At 39.7% G+C, this 20,663-nt stretch overlaps 1 protein-coding gene across 1 annotated transcript in view; it reads left to right on the top strand.

The window, feature by feature from the left end:
- The window catches only part of CHCHD3 (coiled-coil-helix-coiled-coil-helix domain containing 3), a 113,402-nt gene that overhangs the window by 45,775 nt on the left and 46,964 nt on the right, over positions 1 to 20,663 (top strand). Inside the window, exon 3 of the mRNA XM_010711344.3 lies at positions 3,248 to 3,331. Coding sequence (XP_010709646.2) covers positions 3,248 to 3,331 — 84 coding nt within the window. The remainder of the gene's footprint in view (positions 1 to 3,247; positions 3,332 to 20,663) is intronic.

Raw genomic sequence — 20,663 nt, 5'->3', positions numbered from 1 at the left:
ATAGTAGATAACATAGATAAGACATAATTTTGCATTTACAAAAGATGCAAAAGCTATGCAGAAATGCTACAAGTTCTTCTACAAAGGAGAAATGAGACTGGATCATGGTGCAGCCTACAGCTACGCTTTGATGGCATCATGTTAGAACATAATCGATGGCTTTAGCATTGCTGTAAAAGATGTCTGGATTCTTTGATTGAACCTACTAGGATTTGTCTGCTTCATAAAAAGTGCATTGTGAATATTCAATTGTGAATGTTGCTTCTCATTCTTTCACTCCTCATCTTTATCTATGAGAGAAAGGTTCTGCTAATCTCTTACTATTGTTTTCTTTCTGTGAGATGAAAAGAATTGATTCTGATTGATCAGCTGGACTGGAGGAGAGGACGGGTTTCTGATATGAAGCCTTTTTTCATTTCCTCCATCACCGCAATGTGTATCTTTACCTGTTGTTGCCAGCAGCGTGGCAAGCACAGTAAATCACGTCAATCTGGCTCTTTTTAAAATATATCTTATTGGTTATCCAATGATTTTATTCCTTAGTTTCAGGGTATCGGTAGAATTGTGTGAAACACATTTGAATTCTAAGAAGTAAAGCTTAACTAAGTTCTTGTGAGAGTTATGGAACATTAATTTATACCATTCCTTTGTCACTGGCCTATTTAACTGCACTCGAACAAAAGGCACGAGTTTGCAAATATTTGAGAGATCATGAGGTGGTTATGCATAAAATGATTGCATATGGGAAGCTATGATAATGCACTGAAGTGTAGTATTAAATGCTGGGAAGGGGATGGTTCAGGGAGGCACAATCTGCAGTGAATTTTTATTTCCTATGACCATTACAAAAGGCAGGTTTGAGAGCCAATACAGGGATTATCTGGGAAAAGCAAAACCATGATCAATACAAAGCGTGGTAGTTAGGTTGATTTAGCCTAATCAGCTTTGGAAAAGCATGTAATCAGTTTTCTTTAGTGTACAAAAGCTGATTTAAGTTATGGCGGACAAAGCTGTAGCATGTGCACCGTGATTTTATACTGAATGTAGGATAGTAGAGGAAGAGCAATATTTGGTAAACCAAGTAGAAGTTAAACTTGGCTGTGTGCTTTTTGTATGAGCAGGGATGTTTTTGTGAAGTTGCATAAGAAAACATCTTGTCTTGACATCTTTGTAAGGGAGCACCTCCCCTATGAAGACAAGCTTTTGAGGGAGCTGGGCTTGTTCAGCCTGGAGAAGGCTGTGAGGAGACCTCATTGCAGCCTTCCAGTATTTAAAAAGGGATTATAAACAGGAGGGGAATCAACTTTTTACTAGAGTAGATAGTAATAGGACAAGAGGGAATGGTTTTAAGCTCATGGAGGGAAGATTTAGATTGGGTGTCAGGGGGAAGTTCTTTACTATGAGAATGATGAGGTGCAGGAACAGGCTGCCCAGAGAGGTTGTGGATGTTCTGTACCTGTGTTCAAGACCAGGTTGGATGGGGCTCTGAGCAGCCCAGTCTGGAGGTTGGTGACCCTGCCTGTGGTGGGAAGGTTGGAACTTGATGATCCTTGGTGTCCCTTCCATTCTATGATTCTGTGATGATTCTAAGATCGTGTGTGGTTTTCAGCATTGTTCTGGATTACAGATGTGCCTGACAGGCATACGTTATTATGCATTCCTTCTCTCCACTGTTATATAATCGATTTAACTTGAACTTCTTGACTTTTTGCATGCTTCAGGAGATAGAAAAAAAGGTAAGTGCTTCAGGAAAGTCTAACCAAAACCTCGAAGTCTTTTTTTTATTCGCTGTCTAACATCCAAGATGAACCTTGAGGAGGAGAATTAAGCCCTGTATCTGTACAAGAAGTGCAGAACAATGTGTGGTATAAGGAAGTTTTCTGACACGCTCCTGTGAGCATGACCTGTAAACTCTTGGTAGGAGGAGTTTACATTTCCTATTTTTCATGATGCAGTTAGGAATGGGAACTGTTTGCAGTTAACTCTGTGTTATCAGTACCTGAATGAAAATGTTAGTGATGAATGACTAATTTTGAGTAGACAGTTGTGGTAATGGCCACTGATAGTTAATTATTGTTTGCTAAAGATGCTTTAGCATTAATTAGGTAAGGTAGTATGGTGGGACTTGATGATCTTTAAGGTCTTTTCCCACCTGAGCAGTTCTATGATTCTATGATTTTATAAAAAGATTATTTGCCTGGGGGGAGTTTGCGTTGTATAGTTGACATCATAGTTGCCGTTTATATACATTTGGTGTGCATGTGTGTACTTTTAATCATAGGATCAATATAGCTTGGGTTAGAAAGGATCTTAAGGAGCATCTAGTCCTAACTCCCTGCTGTGGACAGGGATGCCAACTAGTAGATCAGGCACTAAAGCAGGTTGCCCAGAGAATGTATTAATGTATTCTGTAATTCTTAATAAGTCCCTATAATATGCATAGTAGAGCATATTACAGATGAAAAGGAAAAAAAAATCAATTTGCTCAGTAGTGCTGAAAACATCTTAACATGAATACTCTGCATTATTTTAAGGTACTGAACATGCAAATGACCATACGCCATACGTTAAAGGGTTTCAGCTTAGCTGGGTACTTCAAGTGAACTAGGAGTTTCCAGAAGAATAATAATTAAAGAGGACATCAGAGTTTTAAATACGTTTTTTAGATCTGCTTTTGCAAATGTGCAAGCATTTGGTTCTTCTGAAACATTCACATGTTCAAAATTAAGTGCATGCTAAACGCTACTAGGGTTGTAGAGAAAAAGCACTACTTCAAAAATCCTCTTTTTACCACAGCCTGCAAATGTGCAGATGCAAGTTTAGCTATTCTCATGTCAAAATGCCCACTCAGTAACAATTTGCAAATAAAAATTAAAGGAGGCTCTCCATATACTCTGTTCGGTAGCTTGAGCTCATTTCCCTAAGTTGAGAAGTGATCTGCAAAGTTAATAACAAATTTTGTCTCAGCATGGAACGCTTGGTTCTGTCTGTGTGACGTGTCCAGCTACATTTGAACAAACCATGGCACAGCTGTTGAGGAGGCAAGGGAAGAACAGTACAATAGACAATCTCTTCCCATTTTCAATGCAGCAATCATCATCTTATTAATGCACTGTTTGGCAAAAACTAATGGACTGCAGTTTTCAATCACTGTGTATTCCTTACTGGTACAATTTATGGGAGATGTTTTGCTTTGTGAGTGATGCTCTTTCCTGATCCAGTTTTATCTTTCTATTTCTTTTTTTAGGCCAGGCAGCTGGAAGAGAAAGACAGAGAACTAAAGAAGCATGATGCCTACTACAAAGAGCAGCTGGCTCGACTGGAAGAAAGGGTAAGCCTTTCTTCCTTCTTAATGAAGAGTTTTCTGTTTATTACTGCTACTGACTTTCTGGTTATGTTTTATTGTTAAACAAGATGACTTTTCTGAGGAGATGAAGATTAAAGCTGTCGCTAGAGACGGTTTTTTTTGGTATTAACTGCTACTGTTTCTGGCTTATTTTATATTGACAAGATGGAGGCTTTAAAGTTGAGGATGTTCTTTTCCTTATTAGCTAAGTTCTCATGTTTCAGTGAGATTTTATCTGTCATAGCAATTACATATAGAGAATCATTACCTTCCTACCAGTATGGATGAAGAACCAGTGCAAGTAAATAGGCATCACCAACCAGTCTGAAAATTCTATGTGAAGTGGGAAGATACCTATTGAATTTCATTACTTGCATTGTGATCCACCGTTACTCCCATTGAGAAGCCCATTTGAGAACTGGCTGACTGGCAGCGCGCAGAGGGTTATCGTTGGTGGTGCAGAGTCTGGCTGGAGACCTGTAACCAGTGGTGTCCCCCAGGGGTCTGTGTTGGGTCCGGTTTTGTTCAACATCTTCATCAATGACTTTCAATGACCATCATGACACCTTGATGAGGGGATAGTGGCCACCCTCAGCAAGTTTGCTGATGATACGAAGTTGGGAGGATTGGCTGACACGCCTGAAGGCTGTGCTGCCATTCAGCAAGACCTGGACAGGCTGGAGAGCTGGGCAGTAAGAAACCGGGTGAGGTTCAACAAAAGCAAGTGTAGGGTCTTACACCTAGGGAGGAATAATTGCATGCACCAATGCAGGCTGGGGGATGAGCTACTGGAGAGGAGCTCTGCAGACAGGGACCTGGGCGTCCTGGTGGACGACAGGTTGGCCATGAGCCAGCAGTGTGCCCTCGTGGCCAAAGAGGCCAATGGCATTCTGGAGTGCATTAAGAAGAGCGTGTCCAGCAGGTCGAGGGAGGTGATCCTCCCCCTCTACTCTGCCCTGGTAAGGCCTCATCTGGAGTACTGTGTGCAGTTCTGGGCTCCCCAGTACAAAAAGACAGGGATCTCTTGGAAAGAGTCCAGCGGAGGGCCACAAAGATGGTGAAGGGCCTGGAGCATCTCCCCTATGAAGAAAGGCGGAGTGAACTGGGTCTGTTTAGCCTTGAGAAAAGACGACTGAGAGGGGACCTGATCCAGGTTTATAAATATCTGAGGTGTGGCGGCCATAGCGGTGAGGCCAGTCTCTTTTCAGTGGTACGTGGAGACAGGACGAGGGGAAACGGACATAAGCTGCAGCACAGGAAGTTTCGCATGAATGTGCGTAAGAACTTCTTCACGGTGAGGGTGACGGAGCACTGGAACAGGCTGCCCAGGGAGGTTGTGAGTCTCCTTCTCTGGAGATATTCAAGTCTCGCCTGGACGCCTACCTGTGCTACCTGTGGGTTGGTCTCGATGATCTCTAGAGGTCCCTTCCAACCCCTACAATTCTGTGATTCTGTGATTCTGTGATGGTTCCACCAAACCCTCCTGCAGTTTAATATTAACTGCAGGTTAATATTAACTGCAGGTTGTTTAGGACATATTTAAAAATGTACTTCTGTGTTCTCTTTTGCGATAGAATTGAGACTAAACTATACAGAATAATTTGGTACTGTGTGAAGAGCTTACAGTGTATTTAATAGGAAGTGCTTCAACATATTACTGTTATTTATTTATAGAGTACTATCCTATAGGATGCTATTTTCAAACTAATTGTTATTGCCATCATGTTCTAGATCCCAGGTTTGTTATAACCTTCAGCCTGAATATGTTTTCCTCTTTCTCCTTCCTTCTTTCTGAGCCTATTTATTGTTTAATTTGGATTTTTTGTTAGTTTTAGTTAGTTTTAGAAAACAATGTTAATATGATATATATTCATTTATGCAGCTTAGCAGGATAGAGAGAAGAATGCTTGTTTTTATGGGTTAAAAAGAAGAGCATGTTGCCTGAATTATCAGTCTGTATAATTGATCTTAATGAATATTTTAAACAGAGGGCATACCAGATTCCATCTCATTATTTTGATCAACCTTTTTGAATATTGCATTAATAAGGGCATGTTCTTGGCAATAAAGAGCGGTTTGAAAAGATGAGGTTAAATTATTTTTATGATTCTAAAAGTGTGTTATTTGAACAGTCACAAATGAAGATCCCTCATGCAAAATCCCCACAGAATACCTTCCTTGTTTCAAGTAGCTGACTGATGATAGGGCTAAAAGCATCTGTAGTAGTTCATCCAATCTAGATCCAAGCATGGTTGTACCTGTTCACTTAGTTATTTGTCTTCCATTCTGTTGTCAAAGTCCAAGTAGTGTTGGTGTAGGCCAGGTTGGATGGGGCCCCTGGGCAGCCTGGTCTGGTATTAAATGTGGAGGTTGGTGGCCTTGCTTGCAGAGGGGAACTTGGAGCTTGATGATCCTTGAGGTCCCTTCCAACCCAAGTCATTCTCTGATTCTGTGATTATATGGAGTAACTGATGGCTAAGGACATTAAAAAAAAACATGATTCTTTGCTTCTGTTTTACCTTTTCAAGGTGCTATGCTGCAAATAAGGTTTTTATTCTTATCTATTTTTAATCTTAAATTAGGACACTGATACAGTGCCTTCACTTGCTGCTGTTAAGTGGCCACTTCCAGCGCGGAATTTCATTTTAAAAAGCACGTGAATATATCATTGTTGCACACAAATGATGTAGTGAACTATAAACACCTGTGTTTGTTACTGCTGAAGTGTTGTCCCTTTGTATCATATGAGTGATCTTTGCTAGCTCTTGTTCCACGTCTTGATCTTAAGGTCTCCAAGACTACGGCAGACAGTTCTGAATTGACTCCCTTGTTCTGTGGGTGATGTTTGCTCTGTCTTCAGAGTTGAGTTCCTGTGGTACTAAGGCAAGTCTTTACTTTCTGACTTTGGTGTCACACTGGAACAGGTTGCCCAAGGAGGTTGTAATGCCCCTGGATCCCTGGAGGCATTCAAGGCCAGGCTGGATATGGCTCTGGGCAGCCTGGTCTGGTGGTTGACAACCCTGCACACAGCAGGGGGTTGGAACTGGATGATCATTGTGATCCTTTTCAACCCAGGCCATTCTATGATTCTATGACTTTCTATTTGTAAGGTAAAGAACCTTTGCTTTGCTAAGCTGTCATCAGGTTTGTTTTCAAAGTACATGTGCATATCTCTTCTACACCAAAAACAAAACAGTTGTTCAAGCTCTGGGAGAAGGTGAACTCTGTGCTCCAAATCGGGCTTTGAACTTTTTCAGAGATGTGGAGATTACAGAATGAAAACCTACAAAAGCAAAGAGGTCGTGTATCTTGCAATCCAGGCTTCACTGAGGCTGGTGCCTGCAGCCGTTATTAAGGTCATTTGTGAGTTTCACTATTGCTTATTTTTTGAGCACTGGGATGGAAATAGAGCTTTAAGAAAAAAAAAAAGGTCTGTAAAGGCCTTACATGCTGGAAATTACAGAGCACAGTAACAGGCTGTTTATTTGTTCCTAAGCTTGTCTTGATTTCAGTGGAAGGTACACGGTGTTTGAGTATGTGCTGTTCAACAGAGAAAAGCTGAGAGTGGAAGGTAAGATGGGAGTGGAGCAAGTGGAGCTCAGAGAGATAATGCCAGTATGAGGAAATGTGCAATATTGGGCTGTCATTTGTGACAAAGAATGCTAATTACATTCTCAGATCATTCTTACATCAAATAAACACACTTTAAAAATACTTCAGCTGTGCATATGTGGTATTTCTGTCTGTTGCATCACTGAATGTCAGAGCTCATCTGTATGATTAATTGGCTTTTTGATTACCTAGCTTTTTCAATTAGAAGCTTCATATTTGTGTTTCTCAGTGCTGCTGAAAAAACACTGCAGACGTTGATAATAAAGGGAGACGACAACAGAACAGATTAGTGTCAGCACAGGGTGCTCCTTATGGAGAAAATTATTATACATATTCAGTGCCAGATGAAGTCTGTCAATTATAAAATATTTCAGTGACTGAGTGAAGATGCTCAACCTTTTGAGAAGATTAATACAGGACAAAATAACTGTGCACCAGTGACAGCTGTGATACTAAAACATAAACAATTCCATTCTCTGGGGCAATATCTGTTCATAAATTTAGTTTTATGTGCTAAAAACCTTTTGATACTTTCCAAAAACCCAGCGATTCCCCTAACAGCTGCCAGTGCTTCTAGGTCAAAGATAGCACATAAGCGATGAGTTATTACATGCTCCACAGCAGCAAAGCAAAATGAGATCGTTTAACAAAGGAGTTAAAGAATAACCTTCTTGTACTGTATATCTAACTGGAGTGTAAGGCTGTTATTTAAGAGTTCACACATCAAGCTTTGAGAAAAATCTGTGTTCCTTCGTTATGTGTTTACAGGCTAATGATGCTTCTTGACTAGAGCAAACAAGTGGAGGGTAAGATAGCAGAATTCAAATGGTCAATGTGTGTGTATCCTACATTATTTCAATTGCTTAATACAATAAGCTGGCCTTAGTGGCATTTTTAGCCATCTGGTTTTTCTTTTAAAAGGTAGCGCAGCAAGAAATAGGAAAATGAGCATCTCAGATTGTGCAGCTCAGGACCTTGAAGACTGTGGCCTCTCTGTAGCGTTGTCTCATGTGCATCTACACAGATAGACACACACACACATTCTCACACACTTCTGTCCATCGTTTTTCTGTTCAGCTTCTCTGCGTCCATCATCCTTCCATTATGCCACTGAATTGCATGTAAATTCAAAGCCCTGGTGGTTATAGACTTCATAACTACTTTTATATCCCTACTATATAACTGTGACGTGTAGGTTCCAACCAAAATCAACGGTTGCATTAATTTTGTCTGCAGAGCAGCTGACGTCCTGTCACTCCTTCACCCAGTTGCTTTTGCTTTAGAATGTTTTTAATGCATGGGAGTCGTGACTGCATGCTTTCTTCTTCTGCCTGGAGTTCTGGCATCAAACACAGTGAGGTGTGTCTATGCGTGCTTCTGCAGCTCACAGAGAGTGATTCAACTCTCCCTAGATCAACCTTTCCTCAACAAATCCAGCTATTTTCATTTACATTACGCTGCTTCATAATACTGTTAAGCGTTGTTGCAAGAATCATGCCCCCTAGTCATGCGAGCAGAAGGAAATTAATTTTAATAGACTGCTGTATGACACAACTACTTAGTTTATCTGTGTGAATGAGCAAGATGTGTATCCCAATATTAATCAAGATATTTCTCTTTCAAGTTAAGCTTCTGTGCTTGCAAATTTCCTAGAAATGCTTTCAGTGAGTATTGTTTAGTATGAATATGCATGCAGCATAAGGTAAAGAAAATAATTCTGTTAGCTTTTAAAAGTTTCAACATTATGTTATACTGCCCAGCAGTCAACAAGTCACCACTCCCTATGGTGCTTGGGGGTTTTCTGATTTCTGTGCAATCCCTTGCTGACTTCAGTGGCCTTTTTGCAGGGAGCTTCCTGCACTGCACAAGGCTTACTGCCAGATCAGAGCCTGAGAATATAGACATAAGTTCTGCAAATGTGATCCTCTTATCTGCATCCATTTCTTTCACAACTTACATTTTTAGGAAGGATTTGCAAATCAGAGGTTCAGCACTTAATTTGGGGATTCTACTTACCATGTAGGCTGTCAAGGAGCATTAACCTTAAGGTAAGATGAGCACACAGAGCACGAAGCTGTGAGCTGATGGCACATACTATACCAGGTGTTAAATAGTATTAGCCATCCTGCTTGCTACAGTAAATAGGATTTCACTATTATGATGTGTCAGGATTTTCAGAGAAATCAAATTTACTAGACACTAAACTGCCATTCTCACTACTGAGCAGCTTTATTCTGGGATCTTGTGTTCATGCTAATCCTGTTGGTAGGAAATGCTTATACCAATTGTACGGGGAAATTATAATTTAATGATCTCTTCCTTTTTTCTATTCAAGTCTTAGAATGGACCAGTGTGCTTTGCAGTGATAGAGCCAGTGCTCAGAAAGGAGATAACATACAGCTCAGCTTCACAGCCAAGTATTGGCTTTTTGTATGTGATTATAATGAACATAAGTGCTAGGATGCAAACAATGCGAGTTCCACATTTGTTCAGATTCTTCAGAATCTTGTTTACCTTTTCAAAGTCTAAACAACCAAATAATCAGAATCTGTTTGCTGTGTTTTTTTGTAAACTGTGGTTTGCAAGATGCGGATAACAGAGAAGAACTATTATAAGGCACTATTGTAACTACAATCATTTTAATTCCCTGTGATGTGTTTTAGCAGTTTAGACATTTTTTGTTTCTGTTTGTTTCAAATTATCAGTTTGTTGACTGTCTTTGATCTCTCATGACTGTATCAGTCAGAATTTCATAACCAGGAGATGATTCTGTTCTCACCTCTTGTGTTTAGAAGTTTGTATTCGGTAGAGCAAACATGTTTACACTCCACACATTTGTAGTGTATTCTTTCATGTCTTTCAAAATCAAATAGCAGTGATGTAGGTACAGTGTTTTAAGACTTCGAACTGCATCTAGCAAAGCAGAAAACAGTTTTGGCTGATGATGCTGTGTTCTGAGCATTTGAGGAAAGCACAGAGAAAGCTCAGCAAACGTTGTGTCATTGTTCCTATGAAGAAATGGAATTACCTCTAGCACACTGCTGACAGACTTAGTTAGTTGCAGTTGTTGCTTTTGTACAGTACGTGCTTTCGTTGTTGGATGCACATAACACCAGTAGGATTTTCCAAACTGTCCACTGCAGTTCAAAATACTGGCTATATACATTTATTTCCTAAACAATAATGCATAGCTGTATAACCACTGTCTTGTCAGTGAAATAACCTCTCAGTAGAGGCCTTATGTAGGATGCCAACATTTTATATTTTCCATAAAGGAATCTTTTTCGACTTTCCCACCTTGTGGAGTTTCTCCAGTTTACTCTTGTGGAGATACTTCGTAGACTTCAGTCCAGAGAGATGACTTTGGCGAATGCAGTCCAGCTACAAATGCCTGATCCTTTTTTTTACTTCTGCTCTATTTAAATTGATGTTTCCACTAGTATCTATCTGCGCTTTACTAACTGAACTCCTGTGTTTCAGAAAAGTCTTGTTTGCTGACATTTTACAGACCTTTCTTCTCTTTACACTTGAAGTGGGTATGCCAATGTTGCATTACTTAACAAATTTGAACTTCAACCAGAGCTTAGAGCAGAAGTATCTGTCAGTGGTTTAAAAGAAAACAATTCCATCTTTCTTACTCTCTTCCCAGTTTTATGAGATTTTCTCAGTTTTTTTTCTTCTAACTACCTCTTTGTTTTATCTCTGCATATTTATCTGCATAAACAGATGAAATACATGTATTACACCATGTATCTCTGCACGTATGTAGAGGGAGTGATGTTATGTACAGAAGTAAAGATACAGAGAGACTGGAAGAGAGAGATTTGTAGATGTTAAAACTATGTTATCATTTCTTCCTTGAACTACATTTGAATAGGATTAGGTCATGGTTCTGTCTGTGTATCAAACCAATCCAAGCACTGCATTAATCTACTGGCATCAAGTTCTATCTACTCAACTGAATTTAGCCATAATAAGGGGAATAGAAAATGTCAAACAACACTAATTTTCAAACATTTTTCAGATAGAAGCAGTAAAATGTATTATAGCTTCCACTGGAGCCATATACCATACCATTCTTATCTATGTAAGGCTACTGGTGGGACAGTATTCAACCTCAACAGAGAATTCTTGCAGATTTCCCCAAATCAGTGCAAGAGGAGACCTGAATATAAAATCAAGACACATTAATTTCTCATTCTGTACTTGGGCCAGGAGACTTTGCAATGTCAGAGCTCACGTGCTGCACCAGAGAGATAAAAGTAAAAGTTCATGATAGTTTCCCAATGCTTTGTATTTCCATACTGCTCATGAGCTCCCCCTCCCCCCCTCCTCTTTTTAGTATTGACCAGAGCATAATGTTTTTGTCAGTTTAGCATAATAAAGCTGTCAGCCCAACCTGTGATCTTGCTTCATGTTGCCAATATTAGAAAATTTCTCTCTTCAAATTTCATTATATTTTGGGGATAGAGCTTTTGTTGAGCTCTTCTTGCCTGGCAGGTTGAGATTAGGAAACTTGCTACCAATTACAATATCTGAAACCTCAACCTGATTGACAAAGACAGACGGAGCTGTAGCCTTCTGACTGGAGTGCTGCATTAATGCACCACCTCCATATCTTGCTGAGCCACAATCACTATTCCAAATAATTGTTTTTAAGCCTTTTTTGTTTAGTTTAGTTCTTTAGCTCATTATCTTTTATTTGCTATTTTTAAATAAGTAGCTAATATGTATATCAGTTATTAAATACACACCCACCCATATATTTTTGCATAAAACCACTGAAAATGTTTATTCTGAGACATTTTCCTATTAAAATACCCCTTTCACTATCACATATCCAATCAATAGCAATGCTGAAATGCTGCTTAATAACAAAATAACGAGTTGTTCCACACTGAATAGTAGATATTGATGTTTCTCTAAATGTTTGCTTATAGATTATTTTTCCATCCTGTGTGTATGTCTTTATATAAATGGAGACAAAAACTGAAGTGTGATAAGTAATAGTTCAGGCTTTTCTGCCCCTGCAGTAAGACACTTGATAGCCGTTAGAATGTAGCAGATAGTTCCATATAGGTTGTTTGCAATCCTTTTTTTCTACTTATCCAATACATATATCACTTTGTTTTCAGATAGTTCTTTGTTTGTTTGTTTGTTTGTTTGTAATTTCAGTTTGGAGCAAACGATGGGTAATTTCACATTCTGTAAATATTTGCAGGAGACCAAGGGGTAAGGGTATGTTGGATGCAAAATAATAACTCAGACCAGGAGTAAGGGTGTTTAAGTAAGTGTTTACATGAGCTTTCAAGACTTTGTTAAAATGCACACTGCTTTTTGTTACGCAGTTGTGCTTTTTTTCTTTATTTTTAACTCCATTGGTGCATCTCTTTAACCCATCATCACTCTTGCAACTTTCTTTTTCTGGCTTTCTTTTTCCTTTTCATGCATCATTTTAGTAATTTACCCCCAGTCTCAGCTAGAGCTAACCACACAGGGTGCCAGCTTTTCCTCTGATGCTGTTTATTTTTATAGGCAATCTCAAGTCTTCGCTCTTTCTGCTTTATTTCATTGTGTTTTATTGGCCTAAAATGTTGCTTTAAAATCATCCTGAAGGCTCTTTCTCAGCCTACAAGATACCTCAGTGTTGTTTCCTGAAGAATTTATGCACTGGCATTTCCTCAGATGGGGAGGATGGTGATTTTTATTTATGTGAAATTCTACTGTCTTGGTAAAACCAAACTCAGTGTGTTAAGCAGGTGTGTGCTCTAACAGGATGGACAGAGCTCTATGAGTGGCTGAGCAGGGACGTTCGTTAGAGATGGGGATGCTCAAAACCTCTGAAGTTCGAATTCCTGAAGATTTTGGTTGTTGGTGTGGGTTTCCCCCAGTACTGGAAATACTGCATTGGGCCCCCAATACAGGAGAGATGTGGAGCTGTTGAATAGGGTTCAGAGGAGGACCACAAAGATGATCAGAGGGCTGGAGCCCTCCCCTACGAAGACACGCTGAAGGAGCTGGGCTTGTTCAGCCTGGAGAAGAGAAGGCTCCAGGGAGACCTCATTGCAGCCTTCCAGTATGTAAAAGGGGATTATAAATGTGAGGGGAATCAACTTTTTACAAGGGTAGATAGCGATAGGACAAGGGGGGGAGTGGTTTTAAGCTCAAGGGGGGAAGGTTTAGATTGGATGTCAGGGGGAAGTTCTCCACAGAGGGAGTGGTGAGGTACTGGGACAGGCTGCCCAGAGAGGCTGTGGATGCTCCATCCCTGGAGGTGCTCAAGACCAGCTTGGATGGAGCCCTGGGCAGCTTGCTCTAGTTCCAGATCTGGAAGTTGGTGGCCCTGCCTGTGGCAGGAAGGTTGGAACTTGATGATCCTTGGTGTCTCTTCCAATCCAAGCCATTCAATGATTCTATGATTCACTGACCCAATAGATGGTGAAATACTGTTTTTCAGGAAATGGCTTTTTATATAGTATGGCTATTTATGTCATGCCCTCTGTTTTCCTACCTATCGTGTTGCTTTGTAAAGGTGATTTCTGTCATAAACCCATTTCTAGTCCTACAGCTTGCAAGTCCTCACTGCTTGAACCTCACTTTCTTCTTAACTGTTCCTTGCTTATACAATTATCACCACGCTGGGTGTCACCATTTGCTGACTTCCAACTGTATTTTAAAAATACGAATTTAATCATGTTCCCATGATTTCTAGCCATTGCTAACCACTGTTTTTCTCTGCTATGGTTTCAGTTTCTGTTAAAGCTTCTTCAGTCATGGTGTTTGTGAAGTCTGAACATATGCATGTGCATCACATGAATAAAAATTGCAGATGAGGATAAACTGTGAGACAAGTGGGAATGCAGGGAGCAATACCAAAAAAACAAAGCAGCACGTTGGGCAGCTCCTTCAGTTCCCCTCTGCTTTATTCTCATGTATGAAATCATTGCTTGGTGCTTGTTAGGGTAAGTTGTTCATCCAGCACTGCTTGGTTTAATGAAAACAAATTAGTGGATGCATACAGTTAAACATAAACATGTCAGCGTTGCATAAGTCACCCTTAGTGATTGTGTCTGCATCTGTTTTCCTTGATAGCTTCAGCTGCACTATTTCCCTTCCCCTTCCTGGGAAGCAACAAAAAATACCATGAGAAAAATTTTTAATAGGCAAAATGGAATAAACCAAAGAAATGTGTCATTTGAATGTCAAAAGGCGGTGTTTATCGCATTTCATAGGATATGGCAAAGTGTTGTAACATATGTGTGGTTAATGAATAAGCAGCTTTCCTTTCTCCCATGTCTGTTCCCTCCTCCCACCTTTTTTCCTTTGTAGAAGTTTTGGTACAAAAGCTGTATTAAGTTAACACTGTGTTTAACACAACCCTCAGTGAGATGGTTTGCTTGGAGTTCTTTGTCAAGGTATCACGTAGAAAATATTCCAACTCTAAGTAGAAACGTGACAGGTAAGCCACTGGATGTTAAGATATCTGTTAGAGATTTCAGTGACTATACAATATGAGGAATAACTGAACTGCAATAATTCTTTAATGTCTTGCACTTTCCTGGGAATCTGATGGATATGTATTCCCTTAAAGTTATTTATCTTTAAAATATATATTGCGTACGGTTTTTCAATGGCCCAATTATTTCATTTTTGGACAAACTGAGCAACAAATGAGAAGAAGCACACTACAAGCCAGTGTATTTTCACTTGTTTTCTGTTCTCGACCTTTTGTGTATTCATATTTGAAAACAAGAAGTACTCAATTTAAATACACCTTCCATTTAAAGAGGTATCAATGACAAGATGTGCATTAAAACGTTTTCTAAGCACCTTTTCATATTAAAAAGTTCCCTTTTCATTCAAGGCAGTAGTTAGTGATTTTTCTCATTACAAAGCAATAATAATTATGTGAAATGCTTCCCTACGTTTTTGTAAATCATCTTGTAAACCCGAAGGCTGAAACAGCCTTCCCGAGCCCATATCGGCTTCATTTTCATTGCTGTCAGTCTGAGTGATATTTTAATTTTTCTGCCCCTAAAAATACTTCAGTCCTGTAACAGATAGATAAATGAGAGAATCCCCAGGAAATGCTGCAGAATGTTTCTATTTACCAGCACAATAAATGCAGAAGCTAATAAATGTCCTCTTACATCAGAAGGAGGCGTATAATGAGTAAATGATGGGAAAAGGAATTTGGGAAATAAATGATCAATCCAATCTAAGTCGACAAACAATTTCTTAATAACTTGGCCTTCGGTTGGAGAGAGGGCTGTGCTCAGCACAGAGGAGAAGGACTGTTTCCATCTGGCGGCTGATAGATTTTGTGAGGCTGTTTTAGCTTCACAGAACAATAAGCTGTGATTCACATACAGCCTTTCTAATGCAAAGTTGGGATAGTTCACCATTTGTCTGTATGGGCCTACAGGGAAAAGGGACCGTTAGCAGAATCTAATCTTCATTTCTAATTCCTTACCGTAAGCATCGCGTTGTTCTTCAGTACAAATGATGGGACAGAGCACAATTCCACAGTATCAGGCAAAAGCAGTGCTCTGCCTGTATTCTGCCCCTATTGCAGGTTTATTTTGTCTTTCTCATCTGATTTTATTGTGCAAGGGATTAAGTCCAACCTAGCTGTGCTTGTGGCGATATTTTTAACATTTGGGAGAGTCCAGCCACAGAAAGAGCTGAACCAAAACCTTAAGGTGTGACCATAGTTTAAGCCTGCTGCAAATAAAGGGGAAGATAAACGCACCGGATTTTGTGCGATGTTCTGACATGGATCTCTGCTTTGTCCAGGCTTGTTACAGAAGTCAAAGGTTAAGTACAATTTTTCTCTGTTGCATTACCCGTGAAGTTCCCTGAAACCAGTGCTCTAGCTTTAAAGGTGGGAGAAGGAGTTCAAGATGAGCAGGAGGGCTGTAGGAAGAAACCTGAGGAGAACAGACAAGGAAAAAATCACAGTAATGGACTTGGTGACAAGCCTACTGACAACTTCTTTTCAGCTGAAGTTTTTGCTTTGAAGAGAGCAAAACCAATTTGTCTTGTGCATTACCCAGGTGCCTTTAAAATCCCCGACCCCCCGTTCCTTCAATAAAGAAGGAACAGACAGCCGGTATTGCACTTCTGTAGCAGAGGCACTGTATTTGTGAGATCCTTCCTAGAAAAATGTGTGATCTTTACACTGATATTTCAAAGGTGAAAGTTTCTTCTTCCTTGCATTCTCTTTCACAGAGCTGTTTTTCAGCCTGCGGATGGGTTCTGTGGCTGGCAACGTGCTCAGTATGCTGTGGGTCCAGTTGGGCTGCAGAGGGGCTCGTTTTGCTCGTGTTGCTTTTAATTGGAATTTCCAGACAGCTTAGAAGTGGTAGTGAGCCATCAGTGGGGAGAAGGGATGGCAGCGATAATGCAAGCCTGGTGGCGTGTTCAGCGCTCTTTAAGTGTGTCACAGGGAATTGAAAGTTCTTCCATCTTATGCCTTTCTAACTGAAAAGCATTATACCTGAAAGCTGAGACTTTTCAATATGTTTCTATTCACATGCATATTGCTGTACCTCAAAAGGCCTTTCCTTTTGAAATATGGAAAGATAATCATGTGTTTGAAATGAGTAGATACTCTCCTGCCACTTTTGAAATCTTTATTTTTTTCCCCCTTGTCAGAGAGTTTAACTGTTTGCATTACTGTGGGCCGTAATCATCTAGGAATATGTATTTATGCACACTAAAATACAAAAACATAGCTGCAGTAATTATGAAGGAAATTCAAATGAACCATAGCAAAAGAGTTCAAATGTGTGTTTAATTCTCAGGGAAGAATTGCCATTTTTTTTTAATGTCTTACCTTAACATTTCACTGTTTTCCCTGTTCAGTGTAACCCGGTTGGATATTCTTTCTGCAACCAAATTCGTTGCCTTTTTGTCTATATATTTATTAAACACAAAGCCCACCCCACCCCCCCAAATAATCCTTGTTCCTAAAACATCTGTAGTAGTGATACAAAGTATGTTTTTTGCTGATGATGCCATAGGTCTTTTTGAAAGCACTGCAGGTAATTGTTGCTGCATGCCAGCTCATGTGTCTATTTGTGCCAAGTTTACCCCTGATTTCAGTACTTAATCCTCACTGGCCTATAGTCTTCTGAAGTAAAATCCTATCGGTGTTCTGCAGTGATTAATGTCCAAACCATAACTGCTGCTTTTGACGGTGCAAATGAGTTTAGAGCAAGTATCCCAGGTTTTGAGAAAATTGAAATTTTGCCTTTAAGTATTGAGGAACAATTTGAAAAGAGAGGGTGATAATTCCATTTCTGCTTTGTACCATGGAAAATTCACCATTTTTTTATTTGCCTCAGTTTCCTCGATCATCAACAGCAGAACAATGTAATCATCAAAATACCACATCAGGAGTGAGTTCTCTGATAACTTGCTCACTTTTCTAGGGAATAAATAAGAAATAACACATTTTATAGAATTTAACATATATAATGTTTTGAATTAACCGTGTCCAGGCCTGGGGTCCTCAACACAAGAAAGATGTGGAGCTCTTGGAGCAGGTCCAGAGGAGGGCTACTAAGATATCAGAGGGCTGAAGCCCTCCTATGGAGAAAGGTTGAGGGAACTGGGCTTGTTTAGCTTGGAGAAGAGAAGGCTGTGGGCAGACCTCATTGTGGCCTTCCACTACTTGAAAGGAGCACATAAACAGGAGGGGGAATGGCTGTTTACGAGTGTGGATAGTGACAGGACAAAGGGGAATGGTTTTAAACTGAGACAGGGGAGGTTTAGGTCAGATATTAGGAGGAAGATTTTCACATAGAGGGTGGTGACACACTGGAACAGGTTGCCCAAGGAGGTTGTAGATGCCCCTGTAGATGATCCCTGGAGGCATTCAAGGCCAGGCTGGATGTGGCTCTGGGCAGCCTGGTCTGCTGGTTGGCAACCCTGCACATAGCAGGGGGGTTGGAACGAGATGATCATTGTGGTCCTTTTCAACCCAGGCCATTCTATGATTCTATTCTATGATTCTGTTCCATTCTGTGTTACTCATTTCTTGCTCAACTTGTCTAGCAGGCTTTTAAAGCATGCTTGATAGTTGTTTTTTTAACAGATTTTATTTTTATTTTTTTATTCAGCTGGTTACGCTGGTAGCAAGCACAGTATGCCAAAATGTCCTTTCTTAGAATCTATGTATTGTTGAGTGAAGCACAAAGAGAAAATAAAGGGTATTTTGGAGGGAGAGCCACTGTCTTAAATAAGAACTCCAGGCACTCCTTTTTCAGGGGGTACTGTTGTATCATGTGGATCACTCAGCAGCTCTAACTGTCCTTACTCATGCGATAGTTTTCTGCTTCCTGTAGTTGAAGCTGTTCAACTCGATGAGTTGAGGCTTTTGCTATCTTGTTCCCTGTACTACCAGAAACAGGTAAACTGTTGGTTTTTTTTTACTTAACCCTATGAAATAATGCATTGCTAGCGTGAAATTCGTATATTTCATATATCCATTATACATTTCAAACAACTTTTGTGGGCTTCCTTCCTTGGTAGGAGTTTACTGCTGCTACTGCCAGTTAGTTTTTGGAAACTTTCTTCAGATGTGCATGTTTCAGATAATGCTCAGAATGTTGGAGACTTGAGGATCTTTTGCAGCTAGACAGGCACAGATGTCTCAGAAGGATTTCAACAGAGCAAAGCAAACATTTCTGATATAGACAAGCTGAAATATTGGATAGCAGTTCAGGTTGAAATTCATTTTATTAGGAAATGTGGAGAAGTTTTTAAAAAAATGCATTTTGAAAAGCAGAAAATTGCTCCTGTAAATTGAGAAAACTTCAGTGCATTTTTTTTTCATATGGTTGTTCCCAATAATTGGTGAGGGATCTCAGATATTTTTCATTTTAAAAGAACTTCTTTAAAATAAACAAATAAATAAAATAATCCTTACAAGATCCTGACTTTTATATTGGAAAAATCAAGTGTAAAATGCTACATATGCCATACCATACTATTGGTGGAACATTTTTGAAGAAGGAGTTTATCCATGGTCAAGAAGAAAAGGATCTACTGATAAGTTGTGGAGTCACCATGGAGTTTTTCGAGAAAAGGGTAAATGTGACACTTAAAGACGTGGTTTAAGGGCATGGTGGGGATGGGTTGGTGGTTGGACCAGGTGATATTAGTGATATTTTCCAACTTTAATGATTCTGTGATTCTATAATAATACTTGTGTGGATGGATGATACCTTTCTATTTGATTAGTTAATACAATTTAAGGAAATTTTTGGGAACGTGGACGTTTTTCAGGTATCTTTGAATTTACTGGCAATGTTTTACTACTCTTCTTGGTCAGGCTTTAAGGAATAGTTTGAAAAAAGAGAGACTAAGTAGAAAGCTTCACTGTGTGTGTAGCACAAATGCAATTCCTGGTGGCATGATCCACAGGGCACAGATGTAAGAGATATAATCATCCTTGGAAGTGTTCAAGACATGATTTTTCAATGTCCTCTTCTAGTTGAGCCTGATTTGGGTTAGATGGCCTCTGAAGGTTCATCCTAAGCTTTCCGTGAGTTGTCGCTATAAAATGAAGCTTGCTGATTGAGATAATTTAACTTGATGCTTCTTACTTCTGAAGAATGGAGACCTTACATTACATTAATACAGTCAGCATTGCAAAGAGATTCTTTAGTGTGTGGTAAGCTTACAATGATGGTGATCCTACAAGGCATTGCCAGGTCTCACAATAACCAAATGGATGTTTTTGCTATTGTAGGTTTAAGATAGCTGGCTATGAGGGCACATAAGAGGATTTTGTTAAGGAGCTTCATGCGGGAAAAGAAAGAGTATGTCCTTCTTGGTAAGATTGAGTGGCTGTCACACATTTAAGGTGGGAACATCTCGTCTACATTAAGTATCTGGGGTCAATCAGCAGTTGCTGATGAGAGATAGCTGCCACTGAATGGTTATCAATCCATTAGTTTGGCAAGAGAATGACTTGCCTTGGTTCTGTTCCTATGTTTTGTCGTCAATTATCAAGGAATCACAGTTTAAACATCTATCTAAGGGCAGCTGAGGTTTTTCATGATGAATCCCATAGAGACAAGTGCTGTGGAGCACTGCCACTGTGGGCAGGGGATGAGCAGACCTGCTCTGTAATGCCATCAGTGACCTACAGAGACAAATGAGTTCATTTGCCAAAATAGATGGATGTCGTGCAGGGGAATATGCATAGAACAGAGATTGTGTTCCTAAAAAGCATCTAAAAATCCATTCAGACTAATGAGGAAGAGGTGTCTTTGGAGGGTTGTGGATGTCTAGAAAAATAGAGATAGTAAAGCACAAGTGATGGCTTTGAATGGAGAAGAAAAATAAAGAAACCAGTAGAAGAATATACATATGTAGGAGAGAACATGCACTAAATAACTTCAGGAAGGTTGAAAGGCAGAATAACAGCTCTGGCTTGAAAAATGGGCTGAGCACTGTGGGAGGGAGAATTGAAATTGATGGTGAGAATATACAGAACCTGCACCAAAAAAAAAAAGGCAGGAAAAAGAAGCCAGGTAGTGAGAATAGTCCTCAAAGGTCATGAAACATAGCTATAATTTGTGAATGTTTTCCAGATCTGCATCTGAATTATTTGCTGTGGTATAACTTCCAGCTGTAGGCATTTTGTGGTGCTATTGAGAGCAACAGAACCATGTTTTTTTTACTTCTGAAG

Source organism: Meleagris gallopavo, chromosome 1 (assembly GCF_000146605.3).
Source record: "Meleagris gallopavo isolate NT-WF06-2002-E0010 breed Aviagen turkey brand Nicholas breeding stock chromosome 1, Turkey_5.1, whole genome shotgun sequence".
Classification (NCBI taxonomy): domain Eukaryota; kingdom Metazoa; phylum Chordata; class Aves; order Galliformes; family Phasianidae; genus Meleagris; species Meleagris gallopavo.
Note: the sequence above shows the minus strand (reverse complement) of the source record. Positions and strands in the feature narration are given on the sequence as shown.